Below are 22,255 nucleotides of genomic sequence, written 5' to 3'. Positions count from 1 at the left end.
TTATTCTGGAATATCACTTCCTTTAATCTTCTTCTTCCCTTCCCTTTATCATCTTTCATTTTTTTCTTTATTACTTTTTTTCCTTTTTTCTTCTACACACTTCATCACTAAATTCGAGTTCACATTAAACAACATAAAGCATTTTCTTCAAAGAGAAAAGCTGTAGACTATTATAATCTGTAAAAAGTAGTGAGCCATACAATTACATACAGACCCTCTTCTTTAACTTGTATATATACATTACAACATGAACTAATTAATCATAAATTAACCAGTGCTTATTAATTAATTAACCTTTGGTTCTGATGATGGTGATTGTGCCTCTTCCTTGAGTGTGGATTCTTGTAAGGGCCACCACAGCTTTCCCAGAAAGGCCTGGACCGTCAGCAGATACACATGGCCTACAGGCAAAATCCCCAACTGGGTGCCTCACTGGTCTCGTTGGCGGCATCAAAATTCTCTCATTAATATCGTTTAAAGTCACATCGCCTTCTGTCCCTCCCGGCTTCACCAGTGCAAATGGATACACCACTCTTGTTATAACTCTCTTCTTAATTCTCTTGTCATCACCACCAGCAAAAGAAGGAACTGTCGAAAATGGGGTGTCTCCATGATCAAAAAGGGACTTTGTTTTGACCGAGTATTTGTAGGAGGAAGACGATGAGTCAAGAGCTTCAATGGGTGAATACGTAGTCTCTTCTGGCGTTTTGGTTTCTGGGATCATGTTGGCTTCCTCGTTACTCATTCCACTCATTGTGCTCATCAGTTCATCTACAACAAAAAGTATAAATTAATTAAACGAAAAGTTGATCATGAACTAAATTTGGTCAACAGCACCACATGGAAAATTTATTATAACATGTTCAAAATGATTTATAAGTAGAAGAAATAATTAACGTATGTAAATAATATGTACCTGAACCTCCGTTAATGCTAGTTATCTGGCTCATGCAATTACTATAATGCTCAGACTGATGGAGGTCGCAGTTGTAGCTTGAGTTATTCCAGTACGACTGTTAAATTATCAAAACCATGAGCCTTCATCATATTATATAAAAGATAAATTGGTTGTAGAAATTGAAAATGAGGAATTGCGTACCATTTCAAAGTCCTTTGAGCCATTGGTTTCATCATCACTAAACAAAAGCAATTTTCTTCTTTTGGAACGCTCACTGAATTCGACCAATGCGTCTTCCAAATACCCAGTTGAGAAATCTGCAGAGTGATGAAGGGGAGAGAAGAATGAAGTCGCTTCATGATCCATCACTGCACTCACAATGTCCATGAAGTAAGTTATAAAAGAACAAGAACAGTAGAAAGCAAGAGAAAAATAATGAAAGTAAATAGTAAAAACCTAAAGTCGACATGTCTGCATTGAAAACTCCAAGGCTTTGAAGATCCCAACTAAGAGAATTAGAGGTAGCAAAAGCCATGGAGTGAACTTCACACTCACTACTACTGATGTTGTAAGGAAGAATGAAGAGGAAAATGGTTGTATTTATGTAGAAGAAGAGAAATAGAAGTAGATTCAGTCAACGGCAAGAAGGGGGCAAAAGTAAAGGAAAAAAAAATGTTTCTTGGGATATGGAAAAATGGTGTCACTTCTAAAGAAGAAATGGATGTGGGGTTTGGTAAATGGGGGGCTAAATAATGGCAATAGAAATGATTTAATGTTCGGTGGTATCGCATGTAAAGCAAGTTGTGAGAGAAAAACATGCTTACTCGACACAATTCAAATTTCAGCTTTTTCTTTTTCTTCCTTCTCACTTTGTTACCAACCGTTCTTCCTTTTTACAACTTTTTCTTACCATTGTGGGGTCTCATTTCTTATCCTCCACATCTCTTCTTTTTCATTTGATAAATAGGCCCAATAACATTGGGGGTCAAAATGTTATTTTATTAAGTTTTTGTACCTTCATGATTCTTTTATCTGTCAGAAATAATGCTCAAGTCATACTAATCTTTAGCCCCAAAGTTTGTCAAAACTTCTTCTCATCATTTCCTGGGTTCACTGAAGGAATATTAAATGAATGGGTACTTGTTATTTTAACAATTTTCAATAACAACAAAACCTCAATAAGCAATATAATAATTGAAAGTTTTTAATTTAAATTAATTTTGGTATTTAGCTTCATGGGGGCTGATGGGCCCACTTCTGGCATGCTGGTGGCACCTGTTGAAGACCGTTGGAGAAGAAGAATTTGTAATGGGAAGTGGGACCACTCCTTTTATGGGTTTGAATGGTCCAAACTTTGTCACAATGTGTGAAAAAACATTGTTTTTTGTGTGGGATTTTGATTGATGTTTAATCGGACGGCTGTTAAAGGTTTGTGTGACGTGGCTTTTTTGGGGTTTCGTGCCAAATTTGTATGGTTGATATGTAATCTACGGTTGGGCCGGAGTTTTTCAATATTTGTCCACCCAAGTCCATCAAATATAATTAAAATTAGGCCCATGGACAGCTGGATTACACCTTACCAAAAAGAGGGAAGTTGTTAACTGTCAACAGCCCGCAAAAAAAAACGGTAATCGAACCGATTTTTCGGTTCAAGCCATTTACAAACCGAAATCTGTCCGAATTTTGCTTAAACCAATTTACAAACTGATCAAATTTTTAGTTGCAATCGGTTAACCGGTTTGCAAACCGGTTTTTTAATAAATTTCTTTTTGCCTTTTTTTTATACGTTATGATAAAAAGATTTCCTATTGTAATATCAATTTTAATACATTTCAAAATAACTTTTAACACATATTCCGATAATTGGATTTTGTAATTTTCTTTACTATCATCCCACATCCCGTAATGTTTTGATAAAAAAAAAAAATGTCTATAATTTACAGGCCTAGCTATTGATGTATTTTTCTTTCTTTTTTTATTTACACCTAATCTCTAAATGTAAGTAGTTAATCAGATTGAAGCTAAATACATTATAGGTGCCGAACTGCCAATTCCCAAATTAGCTCAAAATTGTGCAAAATCTGGAGGGATTAGGCACGGGAAAATGTATAGTTTCTCCTGTGTGTGGATGAATGAAATTACAATATAAAATAATAATCCTAAAAAATACTGCATACTTAAATAAGAAGTTAATGCAAGAAATTTAGCCTAATCGTCTACCAAGACCAAAGCAGCAGGCAAAGCCTTCTATTTCAGAGACCAGCTCAAGATTTTTCATGACAGAAAGGTGAAGTTTGGGCTGAACGAGACATATCTGTGTTCTTCCTCCCTCCAATGTGCATGTGCATGGATCTACAACAGAAATTGCAAACCAGATACTGAAACTACAAACAATACAAGAGTCAAAACTTTTATAATGGAGCAACAATAGTATGAGATTATAAAGACAGTAACAATTATAACAGAGCGAACCAAGTTCATGGCACCATTTGCTATCAAGTCAACTCAGCCCAAACTGCGCTGTCAAAATCAGGCATACATACGTACACTTTAATAAATCATAAAGGGCGTCAAAAATGTATTTAATGGTTTAATTCGATACATTTTTTAATTAAGACACTGATCAGCCATATATATAATATATGATAAGCCTGTATAAATCATTTCATCAGTCCATCAATCATATATAGCAGTACACTGAAATCTATTCACGAAGCAAATAAGGTATATCTGTTTATCTATTATGGCATCTAATTGACTAATTCTTCTACGGGTTTTGGAATGTGCTGCTTGCCTAAAACAATGTAATGATCTTTTTAAAAATCATAAGCTTTGAATATGATATTTTATTGTTGATGCCCAATATTACACAGTATGAATTCTTAAGGTAATATGATATTTTATTGTTGAAGACATGATATTGACGCTAAAAGTATTTGTATGGGAGACATAAAATTAATAAGAATTGTTTAAACAAATAGCAGATTAGGAAGCAAATAGACAAGTAAATCTTTACTGATATTTATTTATCAAGAGTAAGCAAGAAATATCATACACCAAAACAACAATAAGAAAGATCCCAAGGATGGTGTCCCTGACTGCGTTTAAAGATGCAGCTTGCTGTTCAGGTGTTCCAAACTTCCAAATCTCCAGAGACAAGTCTATTATTTTCCCACCAAATTTGGCTGCACAATTGATTCAAAGTTTAGAAAAACTCAATGATAATATATGTTGCAGTTCAGTTGAGTTCAATTTGTCTTCTTGACAACAGAGGTCCAGACATGATTAAAAAAAATAAGCAAAGAAATCAGATTGTGGTCAGTTTTATTCCGACTTTGATTTTGATCCCTCTCTGTGATAAACATATAGAAAAACGTGGTCATTTCTGATTCTGAAATGACTAACGGGTTTTCATTTGCTGGCATGTTTTATGATTTGTTAAAATTGATTATAGTGGCTCAGATTTTTCTTTTTATGAAGTTTCAGAAGATTTCTTATAAATTCTTAATATCTAACTGAATGCAAATATATGATCTACTACCAATAACTGCAAGACAAATATAAATTATACATATTCTAAATTTGATTAATTGAAGTCATTATTATTTTTCTGAATCTGAGTGCTACTCACGTTTGTGCAAGTGGTGAGCTGCTTATTTTTCTGCTTTATGTCAGAAATTGCAGATCTCATTTCATCACATTTATGTTTATAAAAATATAATCCAACTGAATTTTTCAGAAAATCTATTATAATTTAATTCAACTTAAATTTTGAAAACAAAAAAAGATTCATGAGATCTCTGTGTTTTTTCAATGATTTTGTTGTCCTATCTTAACTCATCAGCACATATTTAAGAACCAAGTAAGTCATCTATAGAGACGGGTTTTCTCAATACCAGGAACTATACAGCTATGACCTGTATCCTCTTCCAAACATCAGTCAAACTTATGATGCACTTCATGAGTTTTAAATTTCTGGTAGTTTGATCCATCAAGAATTAAACATGAAAAAAGGACCAATAAGATGACAAGCAAGTATGAAAAAACTATATGCTCGAAATGCATTTCCATTTAGCTAAAATAAGGTTCAAGAGGAAGGAATGAGTACCAACCTGTGGAAAGAGCATAAGGTTGCTGTAAAGCCAAAACAACTTCCCCGGCTGCTAAGGTTACACCATGGCGCGTGCATAAAGAAGAAGATAGAGAAAACAAGCGAGTTTGAGAGGAGAGGAAGCCAGGACGGGAGGAGGACTGGAGGAGAGACGAGTAAATCTGTAAATGTAATGAAGAAGAAGATAAGTTTGAGTCTTTGAGAGGGCAGCGGTGGCTACTGGAGTTTGAGAGGAGTATGAGTGTGAACTGTGAAGTTAGGGATCCAAACTAATAAAAGAATAAAGATTTTAAAAATTAAAATAATATTATTATATTAGGATTATAGGAAAACCGTTTCAGTTAACTGGTTATAAAATAATATAAACCGGAAAACTGATTTAGTAATTTTTTGAAACAGAAACCGGTTAACCGATTTCTCGGTTCGGTTCGGTTTTCCCTTTTATTTATTTTTTTTTAGCCCTATGTCATTCTTCTATGGACAATTAAATTGGGAATATGGTGAATGTTAATAAACAATAAACTTTTTTTTTTTTTTTTTAATAATTGAATCATATAAATAGATAAAATTTACATAAAATTTATGTAAAATAATTATTCTATTTTTTTTTTATCTGTTTGTATGACTGAGTTATACAACTCAATTATAAGTATAGCATTGCTGGATTAATAAATTATCTTTGTTTTAAATTAAATAATTACTCGCAACTATTAATATAAATATATATGCTTAGGTTGGTGCATATATACGAGAAAAAGAATGTTTGAAAATATGCATCTAAGATGAATAATTTAAGTTAGATAAATTTTGTTAAAAAAAAATATTGTTTCAAATCTTTGGAATTTGTGTCTTTCTGATCTCCTCAAACCCTTGAACTTACAATTTACCTTTTTACAACAAAGGAATATCCATCCTTCACCTACTTTGGAACATAATATCAAAAAATGAGTTTTTTTGTCTGATAATGAAATGGTTACTTCTCATTCCTAGATCAAGCTATTTAAATGTCCTCGTAACCACAATCCAAATCTTATGTTAAAAGTAAAAGCACCAAATTATTAGAGTCCACAATCTTTGACGCAACGGAGTATGATAAGCACTAGATATGCTGAGCGTAGCAGCTTGAATCCACAAAACGAGAAGGCTTCTTGAATTTATAAGAAAACATATAGAATCCACAACAAAAGCTTCTGAAGAAAAGTTTATAAATTTTATATGATCAAAATTATGAATAGCTTGATACATAACAAACCTATTTATAGTAGGTTAACGCTAATACTACGAGGACAAGGAATTAACATAAAAAATAAAACTTAACAAATATAAAATAACTTGACTTTTAATTAAAATAGGAAAGCAACATAGACTCCTAATGATGTCATTTCTGCTCAATATCCTCAAGGTGAAATTGAGCAGAAATGACATCATAGGACTCCCTGGTGGCCTAAAAAACTAGTAGATCCTACCATTGAATTGGAACTTCTTTGGACCCATCGAGGAGAGTGCAAACTGATAAAATTTTCTCTACTTTGGACAATGAGTCCCATGTCTTCAGTGAGGAAGGTAGGAAGTGATTGAATAGGGACTGAATTGTAGAGGTTGTGTTTGAGTTGTGAGACATGAGAGACTGGATGGATACAAGCTGTAGGGGGTATCTAATTTATAGGCAACTTCCCCAATTCTTTCTAATATTGCAAAAGGCCCATAAACCTAGGACTTAGTTTTCATTGAGTTTCCTAGCAATAGATTTAAACTTGTATGGTTATAGCTTATAAACACAATCTTCTGGCTGGGAATTGACTTCTCTGCGATGGATATCAGCTTGCTCTTTCATGTGACCTTGGGCAATAGTTAGGTTATGTTTGAGCTCCTTTAAAAGGGTATTTCTCTCCAAAAGTTGCCTATTTACATCCTCCACAACAGAAAGTCCCTCATTGAACTTTAGTAGGATATGGGGATCTCTGCCATACAAGACCTTGAATGGAGTCATCTTGGTTGAACTATGGTAGGTTGTGTTGACCCAAAACTTAGCCTAGGCTAACCATTTAAAGCCATTACCGAGGTTGATTGTTACTAAAACACCTCAAGAGTCCTATTAACAACTTCATTCTGTGCATCAATTTGTGGGTGTTAGTAAAGTGGAACTTAAGTAATGCCAGTCAATTTGAAAAGTTCTTGCCAAAATTGGCTCATGAAGACCCTATCCCTATCCGAGACAATTGACTTTGGAAAACCATAAAGCTTCACTATCCTTAATAAAGACATCAACAACTTCTTTGGCAGTATAAGGATGGCAAAGTAAGATAAAATGGCTGAATTTGGTGAGTCTGTCCATAACTACTAGAATAGTGTCATACCCTTGAGCCTTTTGTAATCTTCCAATGAAATACATAGTAAGATCATCAAACACTTGAGTATGGATGGGTAAAGGTTGTAGGAGGCTTGCAAGTTTGAGGGTTGTGTGTTTGTTCAGTTGACAGGTTGTACAGTATCTCACAAAAGTTTTCACATCTTTTTAATGCCTTCCTAAAATACTACCCCAACCACTTGTTTATTATTGCGAAAGAAGCCTGAATGGCCTCCACATGGACTATTATGAAACTCCTCAAGTAATTTAGTAATAAATTTGGAGGATTTAGGTAGTACTAACCTGCCTTTGTATAAAAGAGACTCTTGTCGAAGTTGATAATAAGGTTTGTTGTTCTCATTAAATAATAAATCTTGGATGATGAATTTTAATTTGGGATCTTGATGAGCCACAACTATTGAATTCTCGTACTCATTATAATGAATAACTGTATGGCATTAATCTTTAGGCCTTCCTCTCTACGGGATAAAGCATCTACAACTTTATTGGAAGCTTCAGGATAATAATGGATTTCAAAAGAATACCCCAAAAGCATGGAAATTCATTTATGATGTTCAAGTGTTTTGGCTCGCAAGGCCATGAGGAATTTGAGATACTCCTGATCAATTTTAATAATGAACTTTTTGCCCAAGAGATAGTGACTCCACTTGTGAACGCGAACACAATAACCCTAAGTTTCCTTTCATACATTGACTTTTGCCTGGATTGTGGAGAGAAAGCCTTGTTTAGAAAAGCAATTGGCCTTGAGTGTTGTACCCAGAGGCATCTGTCTGCACCTCAAATGAATGCTCAAAATTAGGGACTGCTGAAATAGGAACAACTATCATGGCTTCTTTAAGGGCCTGAAAAGTTATCTGAGCTTCTTCACTTTAAGCAAAGGAGTCCTTCTTGAGCAGTTGGGTTAAAGGGTATGCAATTTGGCCATGCCCTTTAACAAACTTGTAGTAGTACCTTGTCAATCCTAAGAATCACCTCAAGCCCTTAAAATTTTTAGGGACATGCCAGTTGAGCATATATTCTATCTTCTATGGGTTTGCCTCCACACCTTTGGTAGATATGAGATGGCCCAAATAATACAGTTTGGCTTAAGCAAAGAGGCACTTCTTCTTATTGACGACCAAGTCATGTTTCTTCAGAATTTGCAATGCTTGTCTCAAGTGTGAAATGGGAGTGTCCAGGTTAGGGCTGTAGATTAGCATGTCGTCAAAGAAAATTGGGACAAACTTCCTTAGGACAGCCTTGAAAATCTCATTCATCAAAGATTGAAAGGTAGAGGGAGCATTGGTTAAGCCAAATGGCATAACCAAAAATTCATAGTGTCCCTCATGTGTTCGAAAAGCTGTTTTGGGAACATCATCCTCATTTACCCTAATATGATGGTAACCAAATTTCAAATCCAATTTAGAAAAAATAGTTGCTTCCCCAAGCTCATCCAACAACTTTTCGGTAGAAGGAATGGGAAACTTGTTTGTCTCTGTAATATTGTTTAAAGCCCTATAATCAACGCAAAGCCTCTAATTGTCATCTTTGTTTTTAACTAAGAGAACAAGACTAGAGAAAGGGCTGGTGCTAGGTTGAATGATGCTAGCTACTAACATTTCCCTTACTAATCGTTCTATCTCATTCTTTTGGAAGTAGGGGTATTTATAAGGTATAATATTTGGGGTTGTGTCCCTTCTTTCAACATTATGGCATGGTCTTGTCTCCTGCAAGGTGGAAGACTAGTAGGCTAGTCAAACAAAAAGTTAAAATTCACCCAGCAATGCTTCTATCTGAGGATCAAACTGGTCACTAGGTTGTTCTCCCTTATGCAATATGGAGCAAAATTCAATCAAAAACCCAATGCCTAGGCCATGTATAGTGACCTAAGCATGGCCTTTAGTGAGACAATAGTCTTTACCAGTGATGGATCCCCTTGCAATGATACTCGTTAGCCCTTAACCTCAAACTTCATGGTTAGATTCTTCCAATTGGAACAAACATCCTCTAATGAGCTAAGCCAAGCAATACCTAGTACAATATCAACCCTTCCCAAATCAAACAGAAAGAAATCCTATTGAATTGTAATCCCCTGCATTGCTAACCCTAACCATCTACAAATCCTCTCACATCTCACTGTGAACCCATTGCCAACCATCACCCCAAAAGATCGAGTTATATGCACCTCTAACCTCAATTTGTGTACTAACTCATGAGAAATAAAATTGTGGGATGCCCCATTGTCCACCAACACTATCACTTCTTCATCCCAAATTTTCCCTTTTAGCTTAAGAGTTTTATCAGAGGTGATACCCACAATTGAATTCATAAAAAGGGCCATAGAGTTATCTTCTGGATTTGGTTCTTCAGCGATGTCGACCGTTTTTGTTTCCTCGTCAAATTTGACGTCATTAGTCACTAAGAGTATCTGGAGTGATTTGCTTTGACATTTGTGATTTGGGCCAAACTTTTCATCGCACTTACAGCTTCTTAAATTCCCTATACTTTTAGTATTGTCCATTAAAAATTGCATCATCATATAAAATAGAGGTGGCTGATATTAAGTTATTAACACTCTTACATGAATACCCTTCACACCACAATTGTTTGCTTTCGTTTTCCTCTTTTTTTAAGATTCATCAATGCAAACACATATATTAATGGCCTGGTCAAATCCTTTCAAAATTCCCTACATATATTTGAAAAGAATAATGTTAAGTAAATTATATTAGAAATCAGATCAAGATCTATTAAACTAATATTCTAAAAGATCATACAGATTATTGGATAAGGGATGAGAAAGAATTCATACGATCTATAAGAGACTTAAATCCAGGGCAAACAAAACAAAGTTTTAGTGAGTGCAGGGAATAAAAGGGGAATGCAAATCGCATAATAATAATTTTTTATTTGGGTAAAATAAAAACAAGAAAGCTGATTTATAGGGCCTTTGTTTTTTGGGTGGCGTGTGATTGGGTAGCAGAACGCTTGGGGTTTAATGAAGTGGATGACGTGGTAATTGTGGGAAAAGTGAATAACAGAAAGAAGGGAATGAGAGTGGGAGTGAGAGTGAGGGGCAGATGAATTCGCGGCTATTCTCATGAAACTTAAAACATCAACATCGAAAGGGGAGAATAAGGCTGCGTTTGGTACACTTTTTTTTAATAGCATTTGTAAAACCCTATTTAGAATACATTTTAGGATAGGATTTTGAGAATGTGTTTGGTACATTATTGAAAAACATTTTCTGAAAATATTTAGATTACTTTTTAACCCCCTACATTTATTAATTTAGCTAAAAACCCCCCAATAATAAAAGTTTATAAATTAACAAAAACACTCCCACCCCCACCCCCACCCACCCAATCGACTTCTCGCCATCACCGCCAAATGGTGGCCATCAGTCACTGGAATGGCACACGATCGGTTGGATTTGGCCGATCGTGCACCAATCTTGCCTTTTTTGGCCAGATCTACAGCCAAAAATTGGTCGTTGTTGACAGTCAAGATATGATCGTCGTCAATAGCTTGATCCATAGTGCATCTTGTCAGAAAAGGCAAGATCGGCGCACAACCGGCCAGATCTAGCTAGTTGTGAGTCGTTCCAGCAGCGGCTGTTGGCGAGTGATTGTGGCTTGGGTGGGTGGGGGCGTTTTTGTTAATCTATAAACTTTTATTGTGAAAATTAACTGTTAAATGTTTTGAGTTGAATAGAATAAGATTGAATTTTGAAGAATATTACAACAAACGTATTTTTCATTTTTTAGGATAGGATAGTGAAGTAAGATAGGGTGAGAGTAGTGTACCAAGCGCAGCCTAAATTATTTGTAAAAAGAGGATTTTTAATGTTTTGAATCATTATTGGAATTGAATATTTGTATGATTGTATGTTAAAATTGTATTTCTAAACATAAATCAGTTATTTAAATTTTGAAAAGCAATAGCTAGATTTTTGTTGCTTTTTATTTAGAATTGATAATTTATTAAATTTAATTTCAAGATAAATAATATTGTATGACCTTTTTATTTTGGTTTAGATGAATTAATCTTTTGAAGGTATAATTTCAATTTTATCTAAAGTTTTTATTAATCTTAAATTTTCGTAGTTAAGAGGGAATAAGATTCAAACAATATTTTTTTGTATTTCTTTACCGTAATTCTTTGGTCAAACTTGAACATTATAAACTAGCAAATTTTGAGCTTTAAATTCCTCTGTTGTTAGTCTCATTTGCCTCAACTTTGTCGGCTTTAATTATTTATGTAATTATAAAATAAGAAAAATAACTTAAATAATTCCTAAAATAACTGGACTCTTAATTAAAATAGGAAAGCAACTTAGATTCCTAATTAAAATAGAAATAATCTTAGAAAAAAAGGAAAACTAATAGACTTTCCAAGTTCCTACATCGATCCTGTTTAGGAATAACAACGTTGGTAATATGTTGTTTTGGTTACCTTATACTCAACCAATAACTCAAACTTTTAATATATTAATAAAAAAAAAAAAAAAATCCCATTTCTTTTAAAACCCCTCTTCTTTATTTTCTTATCTACAACAACCATCTTAATAGAATAAAATAACTCATTACTCTCCCTTAAGATTGGAATTTAGCATTCAAGTAAAGTCATGTATTTTAAAATGAGAATTTTTGTTATTATTTGTATAATCTCTTTGTGTTAAACGATAAAAAACATAGCTTTAGAGACTAAGACTTGTTTGTAAAAAGAATGTAGAATTATCATTTTGACGTGTTTGTAATGCTAACCTTAGTGTTCTTTCAATGGTGTCTGCTAGCTTCCTTTATGTTTAATTATTGTAAAGTAGGCTAGTCATAGGTTTGTTATGATATAAGTTTAACATGTTCGAAATGTTTAGAAGATTGTATATGAGTGAGAGCACACGTTGAAAGTATTTATGTAGATAGCCAATTGAATCAAGCTCATGGTATACAAATGATTATTAATGATGTTACTATCATGAAATAAATGCAGAAATGTGAACAATAAAAAATTAAGTGGATAGTATAATTCATGAATAATGAAACCATAATCAATCAACAGTGTTCATAAATACTAAAACAAGTGAATTACAGATGAATATGATGTGTGATAAACACTATTTCAAATGCAATGCAATTCAATGAGAATTTATGTTTGTAAGTTCCTTTTAAGTTTTCATGGAGAAAATTTGATAAACTAATAAAAGACCTAATTAATAATATTATAAAAAAGGATAATTAATAATAATAGATAATTTTATCACTTATTTATCTGAGATTGTAATTAAAAAATTAAATAATAATTATGCATAAATATAGTGATAATGCAATACTTAAATGATGCAAAGATGTTGAAGTTGATGGGTTAGATAAACAAATATAGACTTGACAATAGTTTAACAAGTTTGGGCTTAATAACTCTCTATTAGTCAAAATAAGCCTGGCCCATCAAAATAATAACTATTTATAATTGTCTCATGTGAAATTTTTCTTCTGTATACGTACAGATCAATTACACTGCCTCATGTGAAAAGGCCCGCGCTGGCCTGGATCGGGCCCAGCGTGGCCAGATTGGAGCCACTCCAGACGGCCCGGGCTTTTTCGTGGTCTACTTTATCTGGGGTTTATTTATTTCATTAAATTTTGTTTTAATTAAAAAGGCAATTTTAATTTTTATACCAAAACAATGATATAGAGAAAGGGAAAGAAGAGAAAAAATATTGCTAGTAGGAACGAAGATTATCATCACAAATATAATACGATAATTAAATACAATTGCTCGATTGGATCTTGGAGACAAGCTCAATAAATTATAAAAAGGAAAGAAAGAATTAAAAACATATGAGATAAACACCTTTCTAGAGGATTATATATCCTAAAGAAACAAACTAAAAAGTTGAAGAGATTTGAATGACAAAAGAAGCAAGCCAGGGACGAAGCCAGAAAATTCATTTGGGGACCGAATGAATAAAGGGGTTAGAAAAAACTACCCTCGAGCTCATTCCTATAGAAGATAATGGATATCAATTGAGGTTACGAGATTCCATCGAAAATAACTGTGGCTAAAATTCTGAAACTCCATTGCAACTTAATTTGAATGAATTTATAATTTGATCCAACTGTAAGAAAGATCAATTTCAAGAAGATTAATAATTTTATTGATGTGCGTTTTCTTGCATGATCATCAACTTGCCTTATTTTCTTTTATGGTCTTCTTGATTCTCCTTAATTTAACGTACCTGACAAGCATAAGCAACTAAATTCTCTTTGGTGTTACAGTTTTAACACCATCAAATTGGTTTCTTGGTTTGTTCAACGCTTCTTTACAATCTCAATAACAATTCTACTTTCTGGGATTGTCATTTTTTTTTTTTTTTCTTATTACAGTTTACTTTTTGGCGTTATGATTGGATTGCTGTAATAATTAGAATAAGACTGTTTTAAGTTGTTTTTATACCATAAACATAGAAATTTAGTTTGAATGAAAGTGTTGTCTATCATGCAACATTACAAAATGGGGGATAAATTGGACTAATTAAAATGGATTACTTTTAACTCATCATTAAGAAGTTTGAAACAATAAGTTGGTAGAGATATGTTTGACCCAACTGCTTCTGTTAATTACTATCCTTTTTAGATTATTTTTTTAATATAAAAAAACCCTCGCTTCATGTTTATTTTTTAAAAATATAAAATACATCACAAGTATCATATTGTTGAAGCGTTCATAAGTCAAGACATTTATGAAAAACTATCAAAATGCGAAAGAAAATTGCAAAGGAGGAAGAAGAAGATTAAACACAAGAACAATATTTAAATTAACTGCAAACTCTTACATAAGCCAACAAAAAGCATGAAACAACTACTGGCCGAATGGGTCAAGTGACCTCAATGCCAATTTTATTTATCACTTCCTATCTATCACCACCTCATGTCATAATATTGTGGTTGCGTTTGGTTCGAGGTGATATAAGATAATCTTGTAATCTTTGTTTTATTTTAAAGATTCCCTTGTTTGGTTGTTAAATAATAAAAATATTACGTAATATTTTATTACAAATAGTGTTTACTGTTACAAATATTACGTAATCAGATTACCTTCCTAAGGGGTGTTAATATAAGATTACTAAGGTAATCTTAATTTTGACCCTATTTTGCCCTTAACCTTTTATCATTTTGGACACATTTTCCCTCGTATGTCTACCAAATAAAAATTACACAGACCCCTTACATTTGAGAATTTAGCTAAAACACCTCAACCACAAAAAAGTTTAAAAGTTAACAAAATACCCCCAACCACACAAGACCATCGCCAGCCGCTAGCCACCATCGCTGGCCGCAAGCGAAAGTCAACATATCGGCACAAGACTGGCAAGATCTTGGCGGTCCTGTGCCGGTAAGGAAGTTTCCGGCCTTGGATTTGTGATCCATGGCTGGAAACAACCAGATTTGGCCGTTTTACGGCAAAAGATGTGGCTGTGAAATGCCATAGATCTGGCCATGAAAAGCCATATATTTGGCCATTTCACGGCTAGATCTATAGCCGTTTCACGTTCATGGCTATATTCATGGCTATATATAGCCGTTTTTAGCCATGGATCGTTGGATTAGGCCTTACTGGCGCACAACCAGCCAGATCCGACCGATCGTGCGCCATTACGGCGGCTGCTAGCGGTGGCTTGGGGTGGGTGGAGATGATTTTTCTACAAATTAAAGTTTTATATGGTTGGGGTGTTTTAGCAAAATTTCAAATATAAGAGGTTAAAAGAAATAATTTAAAAAATAATATTATACTATTATTTAAAAAGGAGGGTAATTCAGTAATCTACATAACATACCCACTCATTTATCATCCCAACCAAACATATTATTATAACATACCCACCAATTTATTCTAACCAATCAAACACATTCCTCTAAAGATTCTCTGATAATCTATCTTTCTAGTAATATAACATTCCTTAGTAATATAATATTCCCTGAACTAAATGCACCCTTATGTGTTATTACTTTTCTCTACTGTTGGATTACTCTATTTTGATTCTCCTCTCATGGGACGGTGTACCCTGCAAAATCAAATTCAAAATTCAAAATTAATTATATATTGAGACACAAGGTTAAAATTGAATATATATTTTTTTCAAATCAATGGCTTTGTTACACTTAGAAGTTTATATATCTCTAATGCTATTCTAGATAAGAAACTCATCCAGAGAAAAATTTATTGCTTAAATAACAAAAAGCAGGAATGCCTATTCTTTTTGGCAATCATTAATGCATTAGAAATTTTTCACTAATGCGTTTGGCACATTGATTTTATTCAATTGGGTACTTAAGAAAAAAGGCCGAAGGACTTATACCCACCTAAGGTTTGGCGAAACGATTATTGGTACCTAAAAGGTTTCAAAACGACAAACAGGTACCTTTTGTTAGTGAAAAGACTAGAATGTCTTTTGAGAAGTATTAGTCTATTTTTTAATTACTTTTAGACCCCTTAAGTTTATTAATTCTATCAAATACCCCTAGAAAAAAAGTTTAAAAATTAACAAAAATACCCTCACCCACCCATACTTGCCAGATTCCGGCGGCCACCGCCGGAATCTGTCACAACGGTCTATGCCACACCACCGTAAATGGCTGGTAATTCACAGATCTGGCTGGAAACTGACGGCCAAAGAAATGGCCATCGTTGACAGACAGCAACGACAATTTCTTTGGCCGTCAGTTTCCGGCCAGATCTGACCTTTTCACTTCAGATCTGGCCTTTTTCGGCCAGATCTATGAATTACCAGCCATTTACGGTGGTGGCGTAGACCGTTGATTCCGACTACCACCGATGGTGGCCGCCAGAATCTGGCAAGTATGGGTGGGTGGGGGTATTTTTGTTAATTTTTAAACTTTGTTTCTGGGGGTATTTGATGGAATTAATAAACTTAAGGAGTCTAAAAGTAATTAAAAAATAGACTAATATTTCTCAAAGGGCATTCTAGTCTTTTCACTAACGGAAGGTACCTGTTTGTCATTTTGAAACCTTTTGGGTACCAATCGTTCGTTTCTGGGTAGGTGTAAGTCGTTTCCCCAAGAAAAAATGAGAAAGCTTAGTCATTGAAATGACACTTGACCAATGGCATTATGGCAATGTCCTATACAAGAAAAAAGAAAAATCACAAGATAAAAAGCATTGAGAAAACTAACATTTAAAAAATAAATATATAAAATGATTAATCAATTGGGTTTTGCCTTAATAATGCTTGTTCAACTAGCCAGAAAAATGAAAACATAAAATGGGAAAGCTAGCTTTGAATTACTTACTTCCACACTTCTTCCCGGCGGGCCTCTTCTTAATGTTGCATCGTTTGGGGATTGTAATAGCAATGGCAGGGTTAATTCCAGCCTGCTTAGCAAAAGGCGACAACATAACGGCACAAAGACATTTTGGTGCAGTCTTGGTCATCGCACCAACTTTTGAGCAACAGAGTGGCGGAACCTTAGCCCTTGCATTTCCAGCCGCGCTCAAACACGGGCTCAAGCTAGTCGCCACTGACCTAATTGGAGTCTTCCCACACTCTCCAGCCCCATCAACAAAACCCTTTGAACCCACCAACACCACCAAGAACAAAGCCACAACGCAAGTTTTCATGTTAGATTTCATGATCAGCACTGAATTCTGAAAGCCAAAACACAGTGAGTATAAATAATGGAATATTGAGAGAGAATTATGTGGGGTGTTTTTGGGTGGCTAGTGCGGTAGACGTGGAATGGAAACGTCGAGGAATTTTATGGTTTGACGGTTAGTTTATTCAAGAGGTTATTATTACAATCTGACGAAATATGGAATGCACTAGGCCTGCAAACTAATCGAACACAAATGAGTGCTCCGTTCGAAACTCATTCGATAAGCATAAAGGGGTGTTCGAACTCAAACGAACACAAAATAGTTGTTTGAGTTCGTTCGATTGACTAAACGAGCAATTCGTGATTGTTCGATTAACTCGTTCAAATAACTTGTAAATATCTTTTCGAATAACTCGTTCGAATAACTTAAGATTGTTCGAGTTTGTTTAATTAACCAAATTAAGACTGTGACTGAATTGGATTTGGATTTTGGGCTGGGTAAGGGAAAATGTGGAATTGGGTTTGGATTTTTGTTTTAAAATTTGGGTGAGCCGGGTTAGTTCGTTGGTTATTTGGATATATATATATATTAATCATAGTTTAAATATGTTTAATATATTATTAAATTACCAAAATTATAGGTTATCATATATATATATATTATTATTACATAAATTATCATAACTATTTTAAATGTCTATATATATATTTTGTATCAACACCCATTAATTCATAGTAGAATGAGGTCTATTGTAATAAATGATCAATACAGTGATTAATTTGTTATATATATCTACACACACACACAAAATTATTATCATATATATATTAATCATAGATTAAATATATTTAATATGTTATTAAATTATCAAAATCATAGGTTATCATATATATATTATCATTACTGTCTACATATATATTTTGTATCAACATCTATAAATTCATAGCGGTATGATGGTCTATTGTAATGTGTGATCAATACAAATGTGTGATTAATTAAGGTTTAATTAAGCTATTATGTTATTAAATTTGTTATGTTATATATCACTTGATTATACAATGTGTTATGTTCATAAATTTGTCATACTATATTTAATTAAGCTATTACATTATTAAATTTGTCATGCTATATATCACTTGATTATACAATATGTTATGTTCAGCAATTTACCATTCTATATTTAATTAAGCTATTATGTTATTAAATTTTTCATGCTATACATCACTTGATTATACAATATGTTATGTTCATCAATTTACCATACTACATTTATTATTTATTAATTGAAATGTTATCTCATAATATTTAATTATTGATTACATTTGGAAAAATATGAAGCTATTATGTTATTAGATTTGTTATGTTATATATCACTTGAGTATACAATATATTATGTTATTAAATTTGTTATGCTATGTATCATAATAATTTATTATTTTTTAATTAAAATGTTATATACTTATATATTTAATTATTGATGACATTTGAAAAAAAAAATCCAAACATATTATATATATAAGAAAAACAAAAGCATCATAATATTTTATTATTGATTACCATTAAAAAAAATTCATCCAAACTAAACCAAACATAATATAAGAATGAAAAAAATATAAATATATATAATAATGTATACCATGTTTTTCGAACATAAACGAACAAATAATCGAACAGATTGTTCGCGAACAGATGGATCAGTCGAACTCAGTATGTTCGCGAATATAATTGAACGAGCATCCTATGTTCAAACTCGAATCGAACATATTATCGAACGAACATCGACTTGTTAGCGAACAGTATGTTATCGAGTTGAATCGAACAATTATCGAACAAACATCGAGCTGTTCACGAACAGCTCGGTTCGTTTACAGCCCTAGAATGCACAAATTCTTTACAACTTTTCCTTGGTTTGTGCTGGTTGAGATCAAGGAATGATTTTGGCATTCAATCAATCCCTAATTTATGTGATTGATTAAATAATTACATTTATTTGTGTTTATTATTTTTCATTTCTACATTTACAAAATTTGTATAAATGTCCGTTACACATATGGAATGTCAGGTTATGACCCGGATTCTTTTACCCACACCGGGCCTAACCCATCCCCTTTTGGAATACCGGGTCACAACCCAGACTCCTTTCCTCAAACGGGTTCGGATCCAAATGTTAATCCCTACCTGTACCATTTTCGCATCATCCCAGCCACCGGCAATAGTTGCCCTGAATCAGGCGACATCCTCTTCTCACCGATTTTCGATGGACCAAAATTGGTCCTCATCAAACAAACCCTTACGAGTTCTAATAATTATGCCTCCTAGGCTCGCGATTTCCTGCGAGCCCTCATCACAAAAGACAAAGATCCCTTCCTCGACATATCCTTCCAACAACCACCACAACCACACCTTCAATGCCACTACGGTAGATGCAATATGTTGGTTTGGTCATGGATCAACAATTGCCTCTCTACAGAAGTATGGGCAGGGCTCCCATCGACAGAAATGGCTACCGAGATCTAGGCCAACATCAAGGAGATGTATGGGAAGCTCGATCTCGCTAAAACATACACTTTCCAGTAACGGCTAATCAAGCTAAAGCAAGGGAATACTTCGGTGACAACCTATTTCAATCGGCTCTCTGCCGTTTGGAATGAGTTGGACGCCGCTAAGGAAACACTTGAAAGGTTGCCAGAAACTCTCCACCAATACCGAAGGATCCGAGATCGTGACTAATTGTCGCACTTTTTGCTCGGTTTGAACAAAAGCTTTTACGCTTTCCAAACATAGATCCTTGCCACGTCTCCAGCACCCACTCTTTGCCAGAGTTTTCAACTGGAGGTGCAAGATGAGAGCCAACGCCAGTTGAACTCCTATTAGCCATCCACTAACCCAATTGCTTTTGCAGGTATTAAAGACAATGGCGGTGGGAGCTCGCAACTAAGACAAACTAAAAAAAAGAAAGGGGCTAATTTATATGCAGAGATGAACGACCTAGATTCAATCTTGTGATCTAATGGTCAGAAGCTCATTGTGTTTTTAAACGCATCTAACGGCTCAAATCGAGCCACATCACAACAAGGGTCAAACCGATCAATAGGCTGGTCAAATGGGCCCAACTTTTTGTTAAATGGATCCAGAAACGAGTCCAATGGGTTTGGAAATTCACGACCTAATCGAGGGCAATTCTATTGTGACTATTGCAAGAGAAGAAACCATGATCGGGACCATTGCTGGAAATTACATGGCCGTCCTGATTCCAACAACAAGGACAAAAATGGTAATTCTTCTTCTTTCCAGGTTGACTTTCTTCCTTTTGGAAATCAACAAGCACTTGCTCTCAATCCGGATCAATGCAATCAATTGCTCTAGCTTCTGAATAATGCTTCCACTGCACCCACAACATCTTATGTAGGTACTTTTTACTGCTTCAATTTAATTACTACTGAAATGTGGATTATTGATTCAGGGGCTAGTGATCACATCATTTGTCACCCTAAATTTTTCAACACTATTTCCACTACCTCATCCACCTCCGTTCGCATGCTGAATGGGAACATAACATCGGCCACTCACATAGGGACCGTCCAATTATTTGAAAATTTATTCCTTAAAAATGTACTATGTGTCCCTGCTTTTCCTTGTAACCTCATCTCAGTCTCCAAACTTTGTGAAGACAATAGTTGCATTGTCAAATTTTGTCCTAACACATATGAATTCTAGGACCCTTTGATTGGGAAATTGGTGAGCTTGGGTAAGGTCCATAGAGGTTTATACTACTGGACACCTGTTAAGTCTTCTAGAATTTTTCATCCTTGTATTACAACCAATAAAATTACCAATTGTAATGCAATGATTAATAAAAACTCTTTTACTCTTCATCAAAGATTAGGTCACAGTGCAATTATTCCTCAACCTCATTGTCCCATATGTCCATTAGCTTAGCAGGCCCGCATTACTTTTCCACATAGCACTTCCACTACAACCCAACCTTTTGCTTTGATCCATCTTGATATTTCGAACCATGATGGATCCAGATTTTTCCTCACCATTGTCGATGACTTTTCCCGAGGTACATGGACATTCTTCATGCAATCCAAAACCTAAACACTTACCCATATCGCACATTTCCTGGCCATGGTCACCGCACAATTTTGTACTTCCGTCCAAAGGGTTGGAACCGGCAATGCAAGAGATTTTTTAAATCATAATTGTTCATCTCTTTTTTCATCACTTGGCATCCTGCATGAAAGCTCTTGCATGTATACTCCATAAAAAAAAAAGGTTGTCGAAAGAAAATAGGTCATCTCCTAGAAGTAGCCTATGCCCTCAAACACCAAGTCCACCTACCCATCTCTTTTTGGAGTGAATGTGTGATCACTGCTACCTACCTGATTAACCAAATGCCAATCAGAGTTGTTCATGGAAAGACCCCTTATGAGGTATTATTCAAGAAACAACGACCTTTAGATCATCTTCGAGTCTTTGGATATCTTTGTTATGCTGCCACTCTTAGATCACATGATAAGTTTGGTACCCAAGCCACCCGCTGTATTTTTATGGGATAACCTATGCTTCAAAAAGGTTACAGGCTATATGATCTAGTTGCAAACAAGTTTTTGATCTCCGGAGATGTTGTGTTTCATGAAGGCATCTTTCTATTTGCCACAGAGGATACTGTTCCACCACCATCACCCAAGTTGTTCCCTGACACTGATACTCTTTAAGATCCTTTGTTCACTATGATACCTAATCCATTGGTTTCTCAGCCCAACACTCCTACTATTGACTCTGACACATTAACCACTGATAATACTATAGTAGATTCACCTATTCATATCCCTAGTCCTATTTCTCCACCAAGATCCCCCTGTTCTGGCTCCAATTATTCCTATGCACACACATACTCGCCAGACTTGACCACCAATCTAGGCAGTACATTATGTATGTCCCACCATTTCAGATCCTTCAGATACAATGTACCCTACCTCCAATTATGTGAGCTATGATCATCCTTCTCCTATACACAAGCTTGTATCAGTCACATCTCCGTTGAACGAGAACCCCACTATTTACTCAGATGTTATTCAACATTCTCACTGGCGTTAAGCCATGGCTGCTGAGCTTACTGTTTTATCTCATAATCATACCTGGGATCTATGCCTCGCCCCCTCTCATAGAAAACTCATTGGCTGTAAATGGGTCTACAAATCAAGCATCATGCTGTGGCTCCATTAAACGATACAAAGCTCATTAGTGGCCAAGGATACACTCAGCGTAAAGGTTTTGA

The 22,255-nt window shown here is 34.6% G+C and overlaps 2 protein-coding genes across 3 annotated transcripts in view; both read right to left on the bottom strand.

Annotated features, from left to right (window-relative positions):
- Window positions 1-124: 124 nt before the first annotated feature.
- On the bottom strand, window positions 125-1,619 carry LOC116113539 (protein XRI1-like). Its single transcript, XM_031399691.1, has 4 exons — window positions 1,355-1,619; window positions 1,100-1,266; window positions 917-1,013; window positions 125-771 (listed from the first exon to the last, which is right to left on the bottom strand). Exons 1-4 carry the CDS (start codon window positions 1,431-1,433, stop codon window positions 290-292), a joined length of 825 nt encoding a protein of 274 aa, XP_031255551.1. The 5' UTR covers window positions 1,434-1,619; the 3' UTR covers window positions 125-289.
- Window positions 1,620-15,361: 13,742 nt separating this feature from the next.
- LOC116113527 (non-specific lipid-transfer protein 4.1-like) overlaps window positions 15,362-22,255 on the bottom strand; it is a 31,660-nt gene continuing 24,766 nt past the window's right edge. Inside the window, exons 2-3 of one of the 2 annotated variants that reach the window (XM_031399677.1) lie at window positions 16,668-16,995; window positions 15,362-15,421 (exon numbers count right to left, since the gene is read on the bottom strand). In XM_031399677.1, the coding sequence (XP_031255537.1) occupies window positions 15,405-15,421; window positions 16,668-16,995 (345 nt within the window). In that variant the 3' untranslated portion in view covers window positions 15,362-15,404. Of the gene's footprint in view, window positions 15,422-16,667; window positions 17,008-22,255 lie in introns of those variants that run through there. The other variant, XM_031399675.1, reaches the window with a different exon arrangement.

The sequence above is a fragment of the Pistacia vera genome, unplaced genomic scaffold (assembly GCF_008641045.1).
Source record: "Pistacia vera cultivar Batoury unplaced genomic scaffold, PisVer_v2 Contig680, whole genome shotgun sequence".
In the NCBI taxonomy this organism is placed as follows: domain Eukaryota; kingdom Viridiplantae; phylum Streptophyta; class Magnoliopsida; order Sapindales; family Anacardiaceae; genus Pistacia; species Pistacia vera.
Note: the sequence above shows the minus strand (reverse complement) of the source record. Positions and strands in the feature narration are given on the sequence as shown.

What these genes read in the sequence shown, in the direction of transcription:
- LOC116113539 (XM_031399691.1), bottom strand. Translation starts at nt 1,433, where the DNA reads ATGGCTTTTGCTACCTCTAATTCTCTTAGTTGGGATCTTCAAAGCCTT. An exon ending in TGCAGACATGTCGACTTTAG is followed by an intron (nt 1,267 to 1,354) that starts GTTTTTACTATT and finishes TTGTGAGTGCAG; the next exon opens with TGATGGATCATGAAGCGACT. An exon ending in GCTCAAAGGACTTTGAAATG is followed by an intron (nt 1,014 to 1,099) that starts GTACGCAATTCC and finishes ATAATTTAACAG; the next exon opens with TCGTACTGGAATAACTCAAG.